The sequence below is a fragment of the Melospiza georgiana genome, chromosome 18, assembly GCF_028018845.1.
Source record: "Melospiza georgiana isolate bMelGeo1 chromosome 18, bMelGeo1.pri, whole genome shotgun sequence".
NCBI classification, from domain to species: Eukaryota; Metazoa; Chordata; class Aves; order Passeriformes; family Passerellidae; genus Melospiza; species Melospiza georgiana.
The window spans coordinates 3,304,074-3,327,074 of record NC_080447.1 but is presented as its reverse complement, the minus strand read 5'-3'; the positions used below and the strand labels follow the sequence as shown (position 1 = coordinate 3,327,074).

The 23,001-nt window shown below is 46.8% G+C and overlaps 1 protein-coding gene across 1 annotated transcript; it reads left to right on the top strand.

Moving 5' to 3' along the window:
• Window positions 1–1,892: 1,892 nt before the first annotated feature.
• PPTC7 (protein phosphatase targeting COQ7) lies at window positions 1,893–22,972 on the top strand. The gene is made up of 6 exons (XM_058037248.1): window positions 1,893–2,205; window positions 11,297–11,476; window positions 14,130–14,328; window positions 16,408–16,531; window positions 18,297–18,426; window positions 19,752–22,972. The coding sequence occupies exons 1-6, from the start codon at window positions 2,004–2,006 to the stop codon at window positions 19,808–19,810; spliced, it is 894 nt and encodes a 297-aa protein (XP_057893231.1). The 5' UTR covers window positions 1,893–2,003; the 3' UTR covers window positions 19,811–22,972.
• The last annotated feature ends 29 nt before the right edge of the window (window positions 22,973–23,001 follow it).

The following is a 23,001-nucleotide window of genomic DNA, read 5'->3' as shown; positions in this document are numbered from 1 at the left end:
GTTCCTCAGTGTTTGAGACATGGCTGCTGGGCAAAGCGGCACAGAGAGAACCCTTCAGCCCTGGAAAACTCAGCATTGAGGCAAGGAGAACTGAGCTTTAGCTGGGGGGATCCCAGGCTGGGCAGCACAGCCAGGGAATGCAGGGCAGGTCACCTTGCACCAGCCTGAGCAGCACAGAACGAGGGTCAGGCCAGGCTGGGCTGGAACGAGACAGGACCTGGATGAGGAAGAGGAAGAATGAGACTCAAGGAAGGGAAGGAATGATTGTGTGGGGGAAGCTCTGCAAATATGAGCTTCCCTTTGCTGATAAAGGAGGGTGTGAGAGCAGGCAAACAAGGTAGCTCCTCTCAGTGCCTCACACCCTGGCAGCAGCACTCCCTTATCTCCAGCACCTTGGCACATTGAGCTGTGCAGCCATTCCCTAACCCACCACTCTGGGCCTGGGCTGCTCCTCCTGTTCATCCCTTTCTCTCTGTTCTAACACGAGGATTTTTAATTTTTTTAAGTAAGTTTGGGTACAATTTCAGCTCTAGCTGGATAATTCTCACACTTTGCTCAAAGCCTTTAGCAGTGTAAGAGGGGCAATATTGTCTCTGACAAGGTGCACAGGGACACAACACCTGCCTGTGATAACGAGGGTGCTTCAGCAGCGTTCTGTGGTGGATGGTGGCACAGAGCTCTTCCTTTCACCGCAGGCGGCTCGTGGGGCAGGTTTCACACCTTCCCCTGCCGTATTGACACCTCCACTGTTTGTTGTCTCGGGTTATGGAAATGGCAGCAGCCTCTCGTGCCTGTACCCAGAGAATTAAACGAATTTGCAGAGCAACCTGCTGGGAACTTCCAAGAGGACAAACCCATTGTATGCACGCCCACGAGCAGCAGAAAATGAGGAATTGGGTCTTTTTGGGTCTCTGCAGCATTGATGCCTTCAAGTCGTTGCTGTTGAAGGTGTCCAGCTGAGCGCTTTGTGTCACTCTCAGCTACCATCACCGTGTTTTTATGGGGTTGGAGCCATGACTGCACAACACCCCCCTCTCGTGAGGCTTTTGTTTGGCATTTCACGTTCGTTAGCCAAAATGGATTAACCGCCAGCCTTGCACGGGTTTGCAGAGCTGGCGGTGTCCGCGGCCGCTCCGAGCCGGGCAGAACCGGGCGAGTCCCGCTCGGAACGAACCAAAGCCGGCCCCGCTCCGTGACTCACATAACCGTCCTCAGCAGGCACGGGGCACCGCCGGCCAGCGACTCCCCGCCAGTTATTCGGAGCACGCGAGACACGCGGGGCGTGGAGGGCAAGTATGTGGGTTATGCGCAGCCGCGCTGTGCCCGCTGTGAGAGCGTTCATTAATTGCGTTAATGGCGTTAATTGCGGCCGGGGCCCGGCGGGGGCGGGGGCGCGGACCCCGCTCGGCGCCGCGGGGGCTGCCGGGAGCCGCCCGCTGTTATTGTCCCGCAACATGCAAATGAGCCGGGGCGGGGAGCCAATGGGGGGCGGCCGCGCGCCGCTACCGCGCAGGCGCGCCGGGAGGCGGGAGGGGGCGGGGCCGGCCGCGCGCCCCGCCCAGCGCCGGGGCCCTCACCTCACCTCAGCACGCGCGGCGAAGATGGCGGCGGCGGCGGGCGGCGGGGCGCGGGGGCGGCGCGGGCGGCTCTGACCGGGCACGGCGGGCGGCGGGGAGCGAGCCCGGAGCGAGCCCCGAGAGCTCCGCGGGCAGCGGGGAGCTGGCACGGCCCCCCTCGGGGGGCGGGGAGGGTGGCGCGGAAGGCGGGGGCGCTGCCGGCGAGCCCGGCCGTGAGGGGCAGCGCGAGGGGCAGCGCGGGCCGGTGAACCGCGGCCGGAGGGACGAGGCTCCGCGGCGGGCAGGGCTCGGAGCGGCGGCGGCGGCGCGGGCCCGCGGGCAGGGGAAGGAAGGCTGGCGCCCTGCGGCTGGCGCTCGGCGGGCAGGAGGCGGCTGCGCCGGTGGCTCCCCGCGTTCCTGGCGCTCGGCTGCTGGGCGCCCCACGCCATGTTCTCGGTGCTCTCCTACGGCAGGCTGGTGGCGCGGGCGGTCCTGGGCGGCCTGTCGCAGACGGACTCCCGCGACTACAGCCTGGTGACGGCCAGCTGTGGCTTCGGCAAAGATTTCCGCAAGGGCATCCTCAAGAAAGGCATGTGCTACGGGGATGACGCCTGTTTCGTGGCGCGGCACCGCACCGCCGATGTGCTGGGTAAGTGGCCGGGCCGGGGGCTGCGGCGGCTGCGGCCTCGCGGTGTGACCCCCCCTCCTTCCCGGAGCTGCACATGGCGAGCGCCTCAACGCCGGGGCTCAGACAAAGGAGCCGCTGCTGCCTGTCAGTGTCACCGTGAGTTCGCTTTTTCAGCTTCCCAAGGAAGCTGTCGGGCTCTTTGTTGCAGCTCTGCCCGCCTTTGGCATGGGGGATTGTGTGTGCCGGGTGTCCGGGCCCAGCCTGGCGTCTCACCTGTGGGTGTCTGTAAGGCCTGCTGGCTCCAGAACTCAGAGAAACAGCTCCCAGTGCGTTTCGCTTTCTGTCTTTCTTTAAAACCCGAGCCCCATGTACATGCATTGCATTTAAACAGACAAGATCACTCGAACAGGCACTTCCTGATTTTAACGCGTGCAATGTCCTTGTCAAGTGAAAGGCAGAGTGACATTGAGACTGGAATCAAATGTCAAACTTCAGTTTCGTTGTTTGTTCTGGCCTGATTGCCCTCTCTGGTTTTGAATCACTGGCGAAATGAATCTTAAGGGTTCAAATTTTAGAAGAGTGAGTAATTATGGAGAATCAATAGAATCTTCAGACTATGAGCAACACTGCTTTTGACAGTGCTTTGACCTTTCTCCTGTGTACTCAAGGTTGAATTTGGCTCTGACACTCTGCACAAGTTAGTCGTGGTGTAACTACCAGAAGCAAATTTTTACCAAAACTTTGACACTTAAAAAAAAGCTTCCTCCTCCCTGCCCCTGTCCGTGTGTTTTTTTTGTTTAGGTTTTCTTGTTTTTGTTTTTGCATTTATGTATTTTAAACCGGTGGGTTTAAAATACCGGTGCCCTGTGCTGTCTCATGCTGTGGAAGTGGCTGGTGGCTCTTCAGTCTGGCGCTGTCGCTGTAACTTGGTTGCCATTTACCAGAGCCGAGAGGTTTTCCTCAGGAAGCTGCACGTTGGTGCTAGGTAACAGTTATTGCTGCTTGTCCTTAGAGAAGCTGTTACTGTAAGAGTGATGCCACAGCTCTCAAGGTGTGGAAGGGTGGTGGGTGCATTTCAGACACTCAGCATCTTCTCTGTGGTGCCTCTTCCAGATAAACTTTTTGGGATTAGAATGAGCTGTTGGACACCCTTCCTTTAGCATGTGACTAACCCTGGCTGCCTTTAAAGTTCATGCTAGACCAGCGCTGATAAATAACTGAGCAATTGCTGTTTGCCCCTAAGAGAAATGCAGGATCTCCTGTGCTTTGAAGTGGACTCTTGGTGTGGGCAAGAGACAGATTTAGCCCTATTTGATGGTCTTTATGGGGTTTTGGCCATATTTGGTAATTACTGTATGTGGACCTACAGTTTGTCTTGTGTTCCTGCTGGAATCAACAGAGGGTTGCATTTCTAAGTTGGTCTGTGCATTAATTTTCATGACAACTTGGAAACAAACAGAATTGTAGCTCCACTTAAGGATCAAACAGCAGAGAGGGCAGCTGACCCAGGGTGTCTTAAGTACCAAGAACCAAATAATTTAAACAGAAAGTCTGTTGATTTGTTTGATTTGGGGATTTCTCCCCTGCTAAAGCTGTTTTTTATGTCAGTTCTTTATTGCTTTTTTAAAACCCAAAGTCTCTGTACTTTCTGCAGAATGTTCAGGTGGGTTTTGATGCTTCTAGCTTGATGCTCTTTCATCTTCATCTGTAGCTCCTAGGTTTACAGACACGGTTTTCTCCAGTTTCTGCATCTCTGCTTTTTCATCCAGCCCTTTTGCACTGCTGCAGAGACACTTTCAGCACCACCAGAGTTTTCCTGCCCTCAATTCCTCTTATTCCCATCACAATTCTGAGCTTCCTCATTATTTTTTTTAAGCCCCTCCTAAATTTTGTGCTACCTCAGTACCAAACTCTGCACCTCAACAAAACTCCCTGAGCTGCACTGTTGGGTTCCAAACTTCATTTTTTTGACTTTCAGGGACGAGGCTGACGTGGTTTGAGGCAAAGTGAGCCCGTGCCCCTTGGAGTGAGGAGTGTTCAGAGCCAAAGGCAGGTGGTGAAGGTGGCACTGCTGTGTGCCAGTGCCCTGTGCTCAGCCTGCCTGTGTGGGATGGCTTGGGTGTGGTGGAGCACTGAGGGAATACTCCCAGCCGCTTGGCATGAGTGCTTGGGGATTCATTTTCTTAGGTCAAACAAGAGTTGGCTTGGCAGTGTGTTTATAGCAGAATCAAAATGCTAAACACTTCTTTTGTTGTCAGTGTGCTGTGCAGTTCAAAGGCTGAATGTTGAGCAGTGTCTTTAGTCTGAGCTTTGTCCTTTCACAGTAAGATCAGCAGAAGGCTGATGAAGGTGCAGGTTCTTTCCAGTCCCCCCATAGTTGTTCAAGGCTTGACAAGGCCTGTTACTGGTGTGCCTGAATCCTCATTTTTGCTTTTATCTGGAGCATAATTGTCAATTTTGCATGTTTTCTTCCCATTCTGAGCACAGGCAGAAATGAGAGGCTCAGAACAGGAGTTTTTCCTTAGGGATCACCCTAAGGGAAGGAAATGGCTTTACTGCTAATGTTAATCTCCAGAGCTTTACAATCCAGCCTGTTTCCTTTCTCTGCTGCTTGTACAGCAATGTGCTTTTCTGTGCATTCACTGCCAGTGTCTGGGGTGTTCAGATGCTCAGATATTGAAATCTCTTACAGAGATTTGGGAGCTGTTCTGTACTGCTCAATGTGTGATGCCTTTGGAACTTTTGAGGACAGAAATCCTGTTTTTCTCAGAGCTGAAAACCAAAACTCTGACACCTCTGTCTTTTCTCATTAGCATAAGTAGGATTTTTACTACATAGGAAACGAGCCAAATTTGAAAAATTAACCTAAACAGTTTTACAGCCATTTCACTAAATTATCAAAAGTAAGAGTTAAAGCCAAGGTTTTCACCTCTAGAAATGTTGAGGTGTCACATGTGGGTGATAGTTTTTTTCCTTAATTTGGGGATCTGCCTTTCCTTGCTTGTTGTGGCCATATCAGGCTCCCGATGTCTTTGCTGTTTTTATGGATTTTCCGAGCTGTTGTGTGAGTCATTATTGAAACATTGCAGCAGCCAGAGCATCCCGTGACAGCATCACTTATACAATGTCTGTGCTGGGCACAGCTCTGCCTCTGGCCACTGGGACTTGACTCTTCCAAACTATTCCTGTCCCCTGGAGTAAGGAAAAACTGACTGGCTGCAGGAAACTGTGTGTTCACTGCAGAGTTAAAATTTGACAGTTGTTCTGTTTGCTGCACATCTTTGATTTTTAAAGTTTTTGGAGTGTCTGGGTGCTGCAGGGCAGCTACTCCAAAGTGAAAGGAGCTGCACGTGGTTTGAAAATGTTATCAGCAGCCTGCATAGGAGGGAGGTAAAGCTGCAGAGTGACAAAGCCCTGGATTATTGGTAGTGCCATCAGGAAAAGTAAACTTCAGCACCTCAAAGGATTTGTGGGTGAAAGGTCAAGGTTGTTCTGGCAGCTGTAGAGGAGGGAGGGATCCTTCTTTGGAAGCCTGAAGGTCACAGAGGACTGTGTTCAGTGGCTGATTTGGTATCATACCTATTAAAGAGATTGCTGCCTTATCACAGCTTATCACACTGAGTCGCCCTCCTCCCTCGGAGTCACCTTTCACCCCCTGCCTGGGAGGGCTCAGGGAGCCTGGAGCAGAGCTCTGCACAGCTGCACCCCAGTCTGAGCCTGCAACAGCTCACAGGACACTTTCTGTTTAACCTGGGAGCATCAGTGCTGCATCTGTAGCTTAATTATCTTAAATCTTTGACAGTCTCTGCTCAATGCCCTGCAGAAGGCTTCAGTCTTGTTTGAAGCAACTCCATGTAAATGCTTCTGTCATACAAAGTGGTGAGAGAGTTCTGGATTTCTTTGAAATAAGTGGTTTTCTATCTTTAAATATATTTTAAAATTATGAACTAGGTACTATGAAACAAAATCTTTGGAAAAAACCCTCTTCCTTTTTTGCTATTAAAGAATAAATGTTTTCAGAAAAAGGATAATCTCTCAATGACTACTTGTTACACCATCACCATGCTACTCTGGCTGAAAAAAATGCAGACTGAGGGCCACCCCATGAGCAGTCACAGGCTGACTTTGTGTCAGCAGAGCTGCTCTGGAGCAGCGTTGGATGTAACCTCTGAGAATGAAACTCATATCTGGTTATTCTTCTTTCCCTCAGCTTCTGCAAGGACATTGCACACAAGTACTGAGGTCAGAATTTCCAGCTGAACACTGGTTTTAACTGTAAATGTAATTGATGCTTTCTGATGGCAGCCAGTTTTCCATTCATACAGATCTTGGCCTGAAGGAAGAGCAGGTTCTGTGAGAAATCAGAGGGAAATAAGCAAAGCTGAGCTCAGTGCAGGGGGTGAGGGTTCATCATCCCTGTGCATAGGAAGCATTGGAAAATCTCCTGCTCTTTGCTGTGGTTCATCCCTGCTGTGAGTGCTGAGCCTGAGCTGGGCCAGGCTGGCAGGGATTGATTTCAGGGTCTGCCCCCAGCCCCTGAACACCTCGAGGTAGTTGTCACTAGGGGATTTTTTATAAAGCCTGCAGAAATAATTTATAGTTCAGTGTTCTCCTGGAGCTCCCCAGATGCACTGAGTGAATTCTCAGGCTTCAATAGAATAGGGAGGAAATTTTCCTGGTAAAAATCTGCTTCATGAACAAGTGTGCTGTAGTGGGAGGGGAAAACAGATAGAAGGAACTGCTGCTTTCTTCTGTGAGTTGATGCACAATTTAATGTCTCCAGTTCCCTGTTTCTCCTTCATCATTGCTCACTTTGCCTTTGCTTTTTGCTCCTTGTTGTCACTTACCCAGTTACTCTTCCAGAACCTTTCTATTTTCATGCAAGGGTAGTTTAAGTTTTACTGTACCAGTGTGAATAAGTAACCTTCCCTTCTGTAACTTGTTAGCAGTCACACACCATCTGTCCTCAGGGATTTGTATTTAACTGGGTTATTTCTTTGTCAAACCCTTGAGGGGGGCAGACACCCCTCAGCTCTGCCAGATCCAGGGAAGCTGCTGAGGGTCACTGCTGGCTTTGGGCATTGAACTTGGTTTGGATGTAGAACCTGTCTAGGTGTGTGATTTACCCCACCACTGATAAGAAATCTTATCATTTTATCTCACTTCTGATGTTGACAAATACTAGGTGCTGTATTTCAGACTCGTGTGGTGCAACTCATTGCACATTTTTTACCATTTTAGCCTCCATATTTGATGCAAAATTCAGTTATAAATATATCCTTTTGATGTTCTTTTAGCAGTGATTCATTGCTATTTCAGGTAAGGATCTCAAGAAATTGAAAGTTCAGTAGGATGTGCTGAGTGCCTTACAAAGTTAATTGTGGTTGCATGCAAAGGCAGCTCCTGCTGACACACTTGTGCCTGCCTGCTGCTTTGTGTGATTTTTATTCTTGGCTGATGCAATATTTCAAAATGTCCAACTCTCAAGAGGTTTTTGGGACAGGGTGGTGGTTTTGGACTCTGCCCATGGGCAGGTTAATTTGCCAGCTAACCAGAACTGCCCCTCATAACATTATTTATATTAAACAGGGCTTGATCAGTATCAGGGCTTTGTTATGAACTTCCAGGCTGTTTAGTTTATATTTGCTGGGAGCCAGGAGAGCACCTGGGTCTCACTCACACCAGTGAGTGGTGACAAGCAGATATTGCTGCTTTCAGCACTGCCTGGTTTGCCCTGGGCTTCTGCAGGGAGCTCCTGTGCTGGCAGGCAGAACAGCTTCACATTTGCATTTCAGCTGGAATCTTATCCCAGGTGCTTTTAGCATTTTGAAATCAGCTTTTAACAAGTTTCATCACCAGCATCTTCCCTGGCTCAGTTTCAGTGCTGCAGCATCAGTCATTTGTGCTTTGTCCTGTAACTGCCTGACAGGTGTTTCTCTGAGAGAGATTTTGATATTCTGAGTCTTTGAGGAGCTGGAAAAAGACAAGTTTTGGATTGACACATGCAGCAAGTATTTTATCTGGCAGGCATATTTCTGTATTTTCCAGCACAAGGCAGTGTAGTGGAGTGTTAACTCAGATTCTGAAAGATCTTTGTAATACAGTGAAAGACTTGAGAAGTATTTATTCTTTTGAAGTAATTTATTGTGAAATTTTCAATTGCTTTATTTACAGTGGTGGTTCATCTGGCTGCAGGCATTGCCCTGTCACGTGGATGCTTGTGTAATTTCTGCATGGGCTTGAACAAGGAATAGCCACAGAAATGTTCTTTGTATAAAATTTTCTCATTTACTGAATGGCATGAATGAAAAAAACTCTACACTGGTTTGTGTACAGTTCAGTTTCAGCAATTCTCAGCCATGCATTTTGTTTTAAATGTCCTGTGATTCCTAATTTTTAACATGGTTAATACTGGAACTCAATGGTTTATGGCTCAAAGGAAAGCCTCAGTATTTGTTGGAAATGTCATTATTTTGAATATATACCTTATTTTCTTCTTGGATGAAAGCAAAGGTATTATATATAAACAGAGCTTGGCATTATTCCTTGGGAGGGATCCTGCCAATAGCAACACCTTTGAATTTTCTTTTGCTGACAGAGGGAAAACCTGGTATTAATCAAGGCTGAGTTTTTAGTTTTTGCTACTTCTGGAGTTTGAAACAGTTTCACTCCTTGTTTGCTGTGTACCAAATAGCACAAAGTTTACTTAAGCTTTATTCCTATTTATATTTCATCTTTTTCAGTAGCAGTTTACTCAAACTATTTCAAAGTCACATATTCCTTTCCCAGGTGAAGCTGCTCAGTTTACAGAGATTGCAGAACATGAGGGTGCTGGGTTTATTTTAAAACCACATTGAAGGTTGGACAGGATGATTAAAGGTCTTGCCCCAACCCTTTCTAAAGCCCAACCTTTTCCAGCTGGGGCAAGGCCAAGAAAGGGAGTTGGTGTCTGCTGGGGGGTGTGGAGGTGCCCCAGGAGGGAGCCCCAGGGCAGGGCTGTGTCTGTGTGGGGTGGGCTGGGGAGGGAGCAGAGCTGTGCTGTGCTGTGCTGTGGGGTCAGAGCCTCTCTCCTCTCAGCTGTGGGCGATGCAGAGGGTGATGGCTTTGGGGGGCACTGGCAGAACCTACTTAAAGCTGTTTATGGCTTGCAAAAAGCAGACAGGAGGGCAGACAGACAAAGGCAGTGCCTGGCTCAGCAGAGGGTATGAAGGTGCTGCCATGATTGTGGGTTCACATTTCCTGCCTGGAGTAAGAGATGAACAAAGAAAGGCAGATGGTGTGCTCGTTTTTCCTTTAAAAATGGAATGGGTTTTGATGATTTACCTTCTCAGGTGCTTGCTGTGGTGGCTTTCTGGTGCTCTGTGCTAAAGCTGCAGTGTTTGTGTGTCAGGGTTTCCCAACTCTGATCTGAAAGGATTTTCTGGATTGCTTGAGGGAATTCTGTAACTTCTGCTGAGCTTTCTCTGCAAGCCTTGGGAGCCAAGAGCTTTGGGCAGCATTTGTCAAACATCTTTTCATTGCATTAACCCTGTTGGGAGGGAAGCAGTGCTGAAATACATCTGGACTCTCTTCATTTTAAAGGGCAGGAAAACAAATGTTTATCTGGTAACTTCACCTGAAGCTCCATCATTTAACCTGAATTTCTGTTTCATGTTCCAGCTCTAGAACCTTTCCTTTATGATCTCTTGTTCCTGCCTTGTCTGTGTGGCAGCAGAAAGCAAAGAGTTAATCCAGTATTAACCTGAGGTGGTGAGACCTGTAGGGAGAGGATTAATCTGTTCTTGAGGAGTAGAAAAGTCATTTCTGGGAATGCTGGGTGCTTTTACATGAGCTCCCTCCCAGGGACTGCTCAAAGAGGTGAGTGCAGGGATCTGCATTCCTGTAACATTCTTCTGAGGAGGCACAGGGACAAAGCAGGTGTCTGAAAGGTTGTGCACTATTTTAGGGAGAAATCTGATTAATGTTGATGGGCTGTTCAGAGTCTGGCCACAGCCTCCTGGCAGATTACAGTTCACGCCAAGGTCGCTCTAAACCTTCCAGCTCAGTTTCAGCCGTGTCCCGTGTGAAGGGCACTGGGAGATGAGGAAATTGGCTTTTATCTTCTCACTCACATTTTCATGCCTTTGATCATAGTGGAGTTTTTTCCTGAGGAGACTGTCCTTCAGCACAGTCTGAGCATGAAATTCACTTTTTGTGCTTTTATCATGAACATATTTCAGCTTTACTATGTTTTGAAAATTTCTGTTTTAAATGGTTTGTCCCCTGCTGAGGATCAAAAAGATTTTGGGAAAAATTTCCACATAGTAGCATTCTAATCTCAAATAATACCTTCAGCAGTGTTTTGCTTTTATCATTTAGGCAATTGGAAGAAGTTCAAAGTTCTTGAAGCAAATGAGCAGCAGAAAATGTGTGTGCTGCTCACCTCCCTGTGATCACCCCCTTTCCATGGCCACAGTCACTGTTTTCCCTGTTGCTTAGAAGCTTCCCAGGCTTTGGCAGAATTGGTCTAATTTTCTGATATCCAGGTTGTTTTGAATAACTGGAAATTCTCTGGATCACAGTCAGTTTTCATTCTCTTGCTTGGCTGAAGCTGTAGGCAACAAACTCTCCTTGAAAGGGGTAGGTCCCAGCATTGTGTTGGTTACATGGATTTTAGAAAACACTTGTAAAATGGAGATTTATTTTATACAGAGATTGGGAACACCAAATAGAAATCATTGTCCTTCATATGAGGAGGTTGTCTGAGAAAAAAACTGTGCTGCTGAACACCAGGAAGAGTTTCTGTGTCATTCTGTACTAGCTAAAATGTTGACCTTCACTTTTGAAGTGAATAATGGACTGATGAGAGGTTAATGGGATTGAATCCCCATCTTCCTCATTCTCAGCATTAGACTTCTGCCTTCCTCTCAGCAGTTCAGATTATATTTGGAGATTTGTTGGGGAGCTGACATCAGAAGTTACCTTCAAAATACTCAGAAATTTATAATGTTTTCCAGGCAGGTGCCATGTCCTACATTTTAGTCACTAAATAGCATGAGTGATGCAAATAATTAACCCCCTTGTTTTGGAAAGCATTTCTGTGGAGGTAACTGTGGTTTGTGTTTCCTTGCAGGGGTGGCAGATGGTGTTGGTGGCTGGAGGGACTATGGGGTGGACCCTTCTCAGTTCTCAGGGACTCTGATGCGGACGTGCGAGCGTTTGGTGAAGGAAGGACGGTTTGTTCCGAGCAATCCTGTTGGAATTCTCACTGCAGGCTATTGTGAGCTGCTGCAGAACAAAGTCCCTTTGCTTGGTAAGACACCAAAAAGATGTCACTGCAGTCTGGGTTGTGTGTTACACATGGGCTTTCTGGAGGGTGCTTGGATCTCTTGTCATTGTCTGCAGCAAATCTGCAGAGTTGAGTTCTCTTCATTAACTGAAGGCATAGCAATGCAGTCGCCTTGGTGGCACCCTGATTTTCTCTAAAACTGTTTTAATGAATTTAGTAATGCAGGGAGTGTTGATGTGTGTGTATTTATATATAAAATAAAAGGCTTTCTGTGGGAAGGGTGAATTCACCAGAGTTTGCAGAGCGAGTTCTGCAGTGGAACACACTGCACATGTACTCACTCTGTATTTTATATGTATAAATAACTGTTCTCTGCTGAAAACTCTTTGTGGTACTGGCTGCAGCTTTCTGCTTCAGCTATGCAAGGAGAAATATTTTCTGAGCATAACTGGATGTAGTTCTGCTCATTTCTGGTCTTACTCTGCTCCTGTTGCCTTTTATGTCCAGTGGACTCAACCCCAGTTGCTTGACTTGAGTAGTTGATATCATACAATCTCTGGTAGCATTATTTTTATAAACTTTGTGGGGGGATTCATTACAGATCTTTCTGAAAGCCAGCTGAAGCAGATGCCTCACATAGTCTGTGTCAGCATTGATGGGACACAGGGCATTCAGCAGCCTGGGGACTGGGAGCAGATAGAGGGGCCACCCTCAGCCTCAGCTGGCAGCTCTGCCAAGGGGACACTTCCCTAAAGGACATGAGACCTCCTCTGCTCCAAGCAAGTGTTTGCCCTGCACAAAATGTGCACAGCTCACCTGACCTTAAGCTGCTGTGCCAGAGCAGTGCTGTGTGAGCTATATTTAACTGTCTGCTGAGCTGGGAGCAGATGTTCTGGCATTATACCCCTAAAGAATAGGTTGGAACCTCAGGAGTGACCTTAAGTGTCACAGAAATAGCAGTGGTCAGTAGTTACATTAGGGTTTGGGGTGTTGAATGGTGCTTGTTTGTGCAAAGCAGGTGTAGCTGTAAGTGAGCTCCAAAGTGGGGCACTGGCAGGAGCTCTCCCTGTGCCTTTGGAGGCTGGGCCTGACCTTTGCAGGGCTGAAAAGCAGCGTGTGCTGAGTCACAAGATCTGAATTCCACACATGGCCTCCTGGTTACACTCTGCTAATAGAGTTAGAATTTGAAACTAATGATCCTTAGTGTTTCTCCTTTAACTGAGAACAGTATTTTTAGAAGGAGGAATAGAACCCTGGAATTACCACAGCAATGAGCATTTAGAGTTTATTTAAAATAAAGGGACAGGGGAAAACTTCATTAAGGAGGATTCATTGGGCAATAACTTCTCCTTGTGTTTTAATCCTGGATGCTTGGTTCATCAGGATTGAATGCAGCAAATAATGTAAAATAAAACTGAAATGGGAGGAAACTGTGCCGTTTATTTAATCACTCTTGTGTTGCAGCACAGTTTTGGACACTGTCACATGGAAAATCAGATTTTTTTTCCAGAGATCCTGCTTTGACCTAACATTCATTAAGGACAGGGAAGGTGCTCTGTGCTCACTGGAGAAGAGATTCAGGGCAAGTGCATTGCAGGGAACTCTGTGTATTAGCCAGGGAATTGTCTGGAACAGGCAATGCCTGGAGCCAGCTGGACTTCTGCACTAGCAAGCCTGATCCTGAGCTCTGCTCACTGCAAGCCTGTGGTCTGTCCAGCATGGAGCTGTGCTTGGAAAACCCTGCTGGAGGAACATGAGGGCAGGAGGTGAGGAGTTCATGAGCTGGTGGTAGAGCTACAGCCCTTCTGCCCCACATTTCCCCCTCTTGGGGGCTGAAAGGTCTTTTGGTGGCTGTGCTGTCCTGTCCTGTTTGCAGAATGAAGGACTTTGGGTTTCTTTGCAATACAGCATTTTTGTGGCTTGCAACCAAGCACAGCTGGTGGCTGCTTCCCAGTGAATGAATGGAGAATTCCTCAGTGCCCTCAGGCATGGCTGGGATAGTTCCAAGCACAATTGACATCATTTTTCTGCTATTACTTTAATTTGGGATTTTATTTGTCTCTGAAACATTTGTTTTCTTAAACTTGTAGAGTTGGTGTGCTGAAGATGTGACAGGATTATTATTTTTAAACCTGAAGCAAGCTCTGCAGAGCCAGGCTGGGAGGAAAGGCATTTCATGTTCTGAGCAGAGAAATGCAGCAGGGCCTAATACTTAATTGCAAACAGTTCTTTACTTGGTGTGGTTTATTTACAGCTGAGTGAAACTGTGTGGAGAGCTCCTAGCATTGTATGGATGCTACTAGAATTCTATTATCTCCATGATTTTGGAATTTCAGTATTTTATGTGAGTTCTGTAAATCCGGTCCTATAGCAGAATGTGCTGACACATGTTGGGATGGAAAACTGTAAATAAAGCCAAACAAAACCAGGTATTTGTCAGCATTATGTGTTTACCAAAATCAAAGCAGGAAGAGTAAATTCTACACAAAAATCGTAGTTTGTATTGCAAAGATTTCTAGCATTTTGCTGGTTTTATTTTATATTAATTCTGCTATTGTTGAGTATTTCCATTTCTCTGCCTTTTAAGCTTTGATGAATGTTGTAATAATTGAACTGTTGGTCAGATCAGAGACAGAACAAGCAGTTTCTGTGGCTGACTGCAGTGCTGTGTTTGCAGGGAGCAGCACAGCTTGTATAGTGGTGCTGGACAGGTCAAGTCATCGTTTACACACGGCCAACCTGGGAGATTCCGGCTTCCTGGTGGTCAGAGGGGGAGAGGTCGTCCATCGCTCCGACGAGCAGCAGCATTACTTCAACACTCCCTTCCAGCTCTCCATAGCTCCACCAGAGGCAGAAGGAGTTGTCTTGAGTGACAGGTAAGGGGGGAGAGGAATTTTAATTTTTAATCTGTGCAAAAAGCTGCAGTTTTGCTGCTGTGGGGCTCTTCTGTACCTCACAGGATATAAACACGTACCCAGTCAGGTCCTGCAGCTGCCCCCCTCCCTCTCTGGGTACCATGAACATTTCTCACCTTGTACTTAACTTTGTACCTCTTGCACACTCTGGATTTATTGCTCTGTTCATGGTGCCTTATTCCCACAGCCATGGGCCTGTTCTGATCCATGGGAAGATGTCACCCACTAGAGCTGGAGTGTGGGCAAGGCTGGGTTCCCCAGCAGACCTTTGTTCCAATCCCTGCCTGTGCTCCCTGGGGACTGTTTGGAGTAGCTAATTTAGATATCTTGGCACTGAGGTTGCAAGTACTTGAAGAATAGAGCAGAGGGACATGTGACTGTAACTTGTGTTTCCAACTTGCTGTTTCCAGCAGCATATTGTATTTGACCAAAACCAGCAAAAAAACTGTTTGGCAGAACACCAAGCTGGGAATGAGAGTATGAGGAAAGGACAATCTGTTCACAGAAATGAGTTGTTTCAAAGGCAGGCTTGTTCTTGTGTCTTCCCTTAGGAATGTCAGGCTGATCCATCCTGACTTTGTGAATGCAATATGAAAGAAACTCAAAAATAAACAGCTTTCAAATATGTGTTAAAATTCAGCTTTCAAAATGTCTCAGTAATTAAAGTGAGATCCTCATCTGAGCATGGGGAGGTGGTAACAGGATCCTCAAAGAATGGCCATGGAATAAAGGGAATGCAGCAGGCAGATGAAGTGTTGGACTCAACCTGCTTGAGTGTTTTCCAACCTAAATGATTCTATGCAGTCTCAGGGCTGATGCAGTAAAAGTTGAGACTTTAATCCAAGGTAGCTCTTTCTGAAAGTGTTGGTTAAGCTGTTGAAACTCCTGACTGACCATTCTTGTGTGTGGTTTAATTTCTTCATCCTGCAACTGCTGAGGGGAAGCCAGGGTAGGACTCTGAAATTAGAACCCTTCAGTAATCCAAGCTCTTTGTTAGACTAAAATTAAATGATCCCTTGAAATTTCAGAGCTGTAAAAAAATCTTTCATTTTTCTGAGATTCTCAGTCATCCGTAGGAAGGCGATAAAAACAAAAAGCAGAAGGATAATTGATAATGTCCAGTGGAAGTCAGGGAAGCCAAGTAATCTGAGTCATGCAGTAATAAGGAAAGCACAAGATAAATGTGCTCCCACACTGGAGCTCTGAATCATGATTACAGCTTTCTGCTGGTTCCTGCTCTGTTCCTGACGTTAATTAGTACTCATGCTCCTTGGTGAAACGCTGCTCCTGTCCTTTTCTGTTTGCTGGCCCAGTTCAGTGATGAATTTGGCTATATATGGGCACAGGCAGGCAATCTTAACTCCATCAGCCTCCCTGAAGCTGCACATCAGTTGAGCAAAGAGCTCCTCTGTGTTTTGGCAGAGCCCAGTGGCCTGGGATGCAGCAATTCCTCCTTTTTACAGAGCCCTGAAGAGTCTTTAAAAATGAAAGGTTTGTTGTTAGGTTGCTTCTGAGAATCAGATTTTGCAGCAGTATTCATGCCCAAACTGGGTGTTTTCTGCTCTTGGTGTTGTGTAATGTGTTAGACACAAGCATTCCAAAAGCCTCTGGTCTCCTGGTAGTGATTTCCAGCCATGTTTCATATTCCATTGAATTAGAAAGTGATTCAGAATCCTGAAGTGTTTGGGCCAGGCCTGTTATGAATTGTTCTTTCAAGTATCACTCCCTGACATCTTCTAGATGAGCAGAAGGGACCCTGAGCTGCCATTCTCCTTACTGGTTTCCTTGGAGACACACTCCTGAGGCAGATTAGTTTGCAGGATTGTTCATGTGGGAATTTAAAGTGCAAATCCTGGGTGTGGGAGCTGTTTGCAGTCCCAGGGCTGTGGTGGGGCTTTCCTGACAGCCCTTGCTGCTGCTGAAGCCCCACAGGGAGGGATTATCCCTTCCCCAGAGAGCAGTGCAGGGCTGTGGGTGTGCTGTTGGGGGGTGTGTGGTGTCTGTGAGGGCTGCAGTGCTTTAACCTCTGTCCATCCCCAGCCCTGAGGCTGCTGACAGCACCTCCTTCGATGTCCAGCTTGGGGACATCATCCTGACTGCCACAGATGGGCTGTTTGACAACATGCCTGACTACATGATCCTGCAGGAGTTGAAAAAGCTCAAGGTGAGTGTGTGTGTGTGTGTGTGTGTGTGTGTGTGTGTGTGTTCTCAAACTCTCACACATTTTGTGCTGGCTGAACGTTTACAGTTCCTTCCTTTACTTCTGAGAGCTGAAACCTTTGTGTTGTATAAAAACCCCTCCACAAAGCTCAGTATCCTGAAAAGGCTTTTCAGGTGATATCCATGTGGGCAGTGCAAGGGACGTTGAGCCCAGAGGGATTTCTCTTGGATCTGCATCCAGGCTGAATCCAGGAGCAGCAGCTTGGGCATAAATTCCCAAATAACAGCTGGATCCATGGCAGTGACTGCTGAGGAAGGGAAGGGAAGGGAAGGGAAGGGAAGGGAAGGGAAGGGAAGGGAAGGGAAGGGAAGGGAAGGGAAGGGAAGGGAAGGGAAGGGAAGGGAAGGGAAGGGAAGGGAAGGGAAGGGAAGGGAAGGGAAGGGAAGGGAAAGGAAGGGAAAGGAAGGGAAGGGAAGGGGGAGAGAGCAGGGGCTGCCTTTGGCACACACTGCACCTGCAGGTTGGAGAGGATACACAGGAAAACACAGAGGCCTCTCCTGGGTTACTTGAGGGTGAGCTGACACCTAAAATAACTTTCAGCTTCTCTAAGCAGTAATTCTGACATAGCATGGGCTGTGTGAATTGTGGGTTGCACGTGCAGTGAAAATCTTCAGTCTAATCTTCTGTAAAAAAAAAAACACTGTCAACTTTTCCACATTAGTGACCACAAATGTTCTTTTTGAATAGTAAGAATACATTAAAATATTTTGGCTGAGAATATTTGGCTTCAGGCTATTTACTTAGAGAAAGGAAAGTACACTTAAGGAGATATCAATATGTATAAACTCCTTGAGGAAACTATTTGCTGTGAAATGCAAATCAGAGCATTACAGTGTGGTGTCAGGAGAACTTGGCCTCCTCTTATCCTGCAGCTCCCAGGTTCCCTAATGTGTCACTGGGGCTGCAGCCACCCCACAGCCTTGTCTGTGCAGAGTTTGGCTGTCCTGGCTGGTCCCTGGAGTGGGAATTCCCTTGTGGAAGAAAGCTGAGCTCCACCTTTTGGTGTGTTTGGGAAAGGCACTGGCGTTCCCCAAGAGGTTCAGCCAAAAGTTAATCACATAAATGCCTGCTAATTCCCAAACCTGCGGGGAAGGCTCTTGAAATGACAAGGCATTTAAAAATGGTTACAGACAAAAAGAGCAGTGCTTGTCTGTCATGTTGGCTGCAGTGAGAAAAGCCTGGGAGGAAGGCAGCAGAATTACTGAAACAGGAAATAAAAAGTCCTTAAAACGCAGCCTGGAAAAAGTGTGTGTGCTCTCAGTGCATTTTTCTCATCTGAATTTCAAGTGCCCCTTCTCCCCAAGGGTGCTCCTGTCAGGTGGGGTGAGAGAGCCAGAGGTGCAGGGCTTGCACTCAGGATAAAAGAAATTCTTCACCTGAGCCTGCCTGGGAGGGAGGGAAGGTCCTTGCAGGGTGCCTGCAGGGACAGCTGCCAAATGCCCTGTTCCCTTCAGGTGACACAGTTTAGTCTGTTTTGAGTATTATTCTTCTAAGCTTCTAAATTCTGGATATCCTCCAAACCCAAGCCTTGAGCTGCTGGTGGGGATTTGAAGTCTGGCTGTCCCTTGTGAAGATCCACAGCTGTAACCCAATTTACAAAGCCTAAAGAATGGGCAAGGCTCTGTTTGCAAGGGAAGGTCAGATCAGCACAAAAACTTCTGTAGGCTTCTGTACAAGCATAAACTCTTTTTTTTCCCCATGAATTTAGAACTCCAACTACGAGAGCATCCAGCAGACTGCACGGAGCATTGCTGAGCAAGCCCACGAGCTGGCCTACGACCCCACGTACATGTCACCCTTTGCACAGTTTGCCTGTGACAATGGATTGAATGTCAGAGGTGAGAGCTTCTCCTCCTCCCCCTGGTGCTGTCCTGGAGAGATCTTCAGCAAAGTGAAGTTCTGCTGTTCAGGATCCTGTAGGAAAACAGAGCAGTAGGAATGAGGTTGGCAGAGGAGCACCAGGCTCGTGTGGGGTTTGGCAAAGCTGCCAGGGCTGCACAGGCCATCCTGGGCCTGGCAGAGCAGGAGCCTCCTGTGGGGAAGCAGCTGGGACACAGAGGACACAGCACCCTCAGCACCCTGATTGGTTTGTTTTTACTGTGATTGTGCATTCCTGCCCCAGGAATCCTGCCTGAGATGAGCTCTCCAGTTCTCCTGTTCATGACTTGGTGTGTGGGTGGTGTTGTGTCAGGGCAGTTTTTTGGCTTGGGTTTTTTTAAGGTCTCTTCTTACTGCTGTGTTTCAGCTGTTTTCTGCCCACTCTTTGGTACATTTGGGGTTGGTTTTTTGGTTGAAATTTGCAACCCTTGCACAATTGGCACCCCCACAGTGATCTCTCTGGTTCTACTTCTGTGTTTTAGAAAGGTACTGGCAAAACAGCTGGCAGAGCTCAGAGCCCAAGCAAATATGTTTCTTCTAACAATTTTTTACTTTTATATAAATAAATTAAATTCTGCCAATAAAGTTGTTCTCATCTCTGTATCAGAAGGGCAGGATTTCCTACAAGAACCTTAATCCCCTTTCCTCAGGTAGCAGCTGTCACACCTGGGCTCTGTGTTGCTCCAAGCTCAGTCACTCAGTAGTGAGGCTGCAGATCTCCAGAGTCCAAGGGATTGGTTTGACTTCCCACATGACAAAACCTCTCTTCTGGGCCATTTCTCCAGGATTTGAGTGTGTTGCTCTGGCTGTTAGAGGATTGAAAACTAACTATTGAAAATGTTAAGTAGCTTTTAGGAAGAGCTGAGGTAATGCAGTGCTGGAGAAGATGCTAAAGAGGTGTTTGATTTACAATGGAAATTCCTGAGGAGATCTGATTTCATGGCAGTTTACATGTAACAAAGCAGTGTCAGGTGTTTTGTGCATTTATTAAAGAGTCTGCTGGAAACAGCCCTTGAGCTCTGCCAGCTACCAGCAATGTTTGAGGTTCTGACCTCCTTTTCATAGTTTGATCTCACTGGAGCTCAAAAGCAGAGTGGTTTTGTTAAATGTCACTGCGCCCCTCGGTTTGGAAAGGAGGTGGGGGAGGCAGAGCTTGTGTCTACTCAAACCAGGTTTTGGACACTTAAACCAGTTTTTAAAGAGCTTTCCTTGGGGAATGTCACAGATCAGCAGCAGACACCCCACTGTGGTTTGATGCAATAAGAGGATTTTGCTTCCATTGCAGGGGGGAAGCCAGACGACATCACCGTCCTTCTGTCCATCGTGGCCGAGTACACAGACTGAGGTGCTGCTGCTGCCCGAGCTCCCGGGCGGTTTCCTGCGGGCAGGATTGTTCCTTCCTTCCTCCCCAGCTGCTCCTGAGCCCGGAGCCTGGCCCCACATGCAGCTGAGGCCCTTGCTAAGAACCACTCGTAGTCCACTGGTCTTGGTCTGCCAGCAAGAGATAAAGAAGCTCAAGGCTTGGAGCTTGTCTTTGAGAGCTTAGTCCTTGTGTGGAACAGGGGAGGATCCATCCCACAGCGTTGCTGCGTTGGAGATGTGACTTTCCAAGGAGTGGGATTGGTTGGGCACCTTTCACACTAGCTCAGTAGGTAACGCCTCTGCACGAGGGCACATTACTCTCTTTCCTAGGAACGTTCTCTGTTGTTGAGGGTGTGTTACAGACCCAGTTCCATAAAGCATTGTCTTGTTCCAGTGATAGCCGAGGTTTCGTGTTTCTGAGCTCCAGTTTTCAGGAGATTTATAACTGCTGTAAACATTCTGCTCTTGCCATCCATGGTGTCAGCCTTAGGAGCCTTTTCTAGTACGAGATTTCAAACAAACCTAGTTCAAGTTATATGGATGCAAATGTGTTTTGTGATTTCAGGTGCTTAACTGTGATCTTAAAAGTTCTGCAGATCATTCGTCCATAATGGGCCTGGTTCTGGATGTTTTGGCTGTGGATAATTATTATTTTTTTTTAAACAAAACTTCTAGCTCAGTCTCAAACAGCCGAGCTGGCCACAGTTGAGATCTTTCAGCATTTGAACCCATCTCAGCGTGGGATGATGGTAAATGCTACGGTGGGAGGTTGCACAAAACAGCTCAGCCTCAACTCCGAGCGTCTTCACTTTGGGTAGATGATTCTGTTGTTGATATCAAACATAATTTGTGTTAATAATTGCCACTTCTCGCTTGTAGAACAGAATATGCTGCACCAGTTTAAGTCCAGTTGATCCTTTCTGACTCCAACAGGCACCTCCTTGCTTCTGCTGCGGCAGCGGCAGCGAGTACGAAAATGGAAACTTAATGAATAATCAGCAAAGCCTACATTTCATTTGAACTAAAGTTTAGGGGTTTCAATGATCCTTAATGATGTTTACAGTTATCTAACAGCCACTTTGCAATATGACATTTCCTTTTCAATGACAGTAGCTCACGTTTGTCCCCCCTTTTCCAGCCAGCTTTCCTTTTCCTTTCCTGAGGCTCATATGAAAGCTGAGAGCTGTAAAGATATATATATTTTTGGTCAGTTTTTCATTAACTTTTTTGCTGGTAGAGAAGTATGTAGAAATAAATTAAAGCCATGTTTTTATATATAAAAAGTCGGGTAATGTTGCTGTTTAGGTGAGTGCAGTTAAACTTGGTCAGTAAGGAATCTTGCCTGCTCTCAAGAGGAGATTTTTACTACCTGGTTTATTGTATTAAAACTGTTTAAGTTTGAGGTTACCTCAACTTGTTTAAAGAATTTTTGTGGACTTGTACTGTATATTTGCGTAACTATGTCAAGCTTTTATTTAAGGTCATTTAACATGTACCATGTACATGTCATTTTACTATATTTCAGTGCATCATGCTTGTAACAGGCATTTCATTTATAATAAGTGATTAATTTGGGAGCTCTTCAGTAATTTATCTGCTATTCCTCAATTGGCATAATGTTAGATATCTACTTTAAATCACCTTGTAATTACTCGTCAAAATGCCTTAACTACCCTAACTTGACCAAAATAGGATTTTGGTGAGGGTATGGGGAGGAATATATTAATGAAGAAAAATTAATTAGTTTTGCGACACACGAACAGTGAGTGGTGGAGAACTTTGCACAACCTGTCAGTCCTTGTTGTTTTTAACCTGAACAAGCTGTCTCTGGCTGTCTTGGAGGAATGTATTCACATGCAGAACAGGGCTTTGTTTCTCGTTTGGGAGGGGCCTTTCTCTCCCGCTCTGGCTGTCTTTACATTTATCCAGTATTTACTGCACGCTTCTGGATTAGAGCAGATTTGATCAATTCTTCTTTTCCTTTGCCCCCTGGCCCCGGGCTGTTCTCTGCTCTCAGCACAGTCCCCAGCCCTCCCTTTCCCCTTCCCGGCTTTCCAGAGCTTTCCCTGGGGACGTGTGTGGGGCAGAGGGTCTGGAATCCCCCAGTTCCTCCCTGTCTGTGTCCGTTTGCCTCATATCACACCATGACCTGTTGGGTTTTTTTAAATAAAGAACAAATTTGGGTTTTGATTTACAAATCATGAGTTTTTCCCTCACCGGGCACACCAAAGACCAGTAAAGCTTTTAGCTTTTCCATCTGTTTATAAAGCAATACTGTATTATAAAGAATTGATATTTTTATCACATGCTTGATTGTTTTGGGTTTTTTTTAAGACGTGCACTCTGAACATATCAAACCTGATTTTTTCCTATGAACTTAACGCTGTCTGCGCACAACTGATCTTTGGAGAAGGAAAGGACAGGGCCCATCCTATCAAAAATAATTCCCAGCAATGCATGAAGCAGGAACACGTGCTAGGGTTAGGTCAGTGGGAATGTTCACGAGAGGAATGTACAGGAGAGGTGTTTGCTGAGCCTTGGAGCTGCTGCAGAGGGGTGTGGTTTGTGTTGGGAACAGGAGGAACCCAGGATCAGTGGGTATTTAATCCCCCAGGAACCCGGGATCGCTGCAGCAGCGGCCGCAGGGTTGGGTGGGACAGGTGGAATGTGGTGAATTGGAGAAGCTCTGTGGGTTTTGCTGTTTTCCTGGCTATCTTTGGGAGAGCTGCCACATACAGTCCTAAATGTCCTTGTCAGGCTGAAAACAAAACCAAACCAAAAACCAGATTTGGGACCAGGCAGTTACAAGTGAGTCAAGAAGGGAGGGGTGATGATCTGGCAGGGATGGGAGGATTTGGTGATGGAATTTCCATCCTTTCTCCAGGGGAGGAGCAGCTGCTGTGTGGAGAACCCGACTGTATGCAGTAGTTTCTGACAAAGATAGCTGAAACAATGAAGCAAATCTGAGTCTGTATCTGAGGATGCTTTTCTGTTGCTGTTAAAATGAGACTATCATCTATGCTTACCCAAGAGGCAATTATGTGAATTTCATGTCTGAGGTATAACTTATGCAGGAATAGTTCTGTAAATACATTTAAATAAATTGTAAAGATATTTAATAAATATAGTATTTATACTAAAATGTGCTTTTTAAAGTCAAGTTGCCTGCAAAC

Coding starts and splice junctions, on each gene's coding strand:
- PPTC7 (XM_058037248.1), top strand. CDS start 2,004: ATGTTCTCGGTGCTCTCCTACGGCAGGCTGGTGGCGCGGGCGGTCCTG. Junction 2,206..11,296: donor CCGCACCGCCGATGTGCTGG/GTAAGTGGCCGG, acceptor GTTTCCTTGCAG/GGGTGGCAGATGGTGTTGGT. Junction 18,427..19,751: donor CAATGGATTGAATGTCAGAG/GTGAGAGCTTCT, acceptor CTTCCATTGCAG/GGGGGAAGCCAGACGACATC.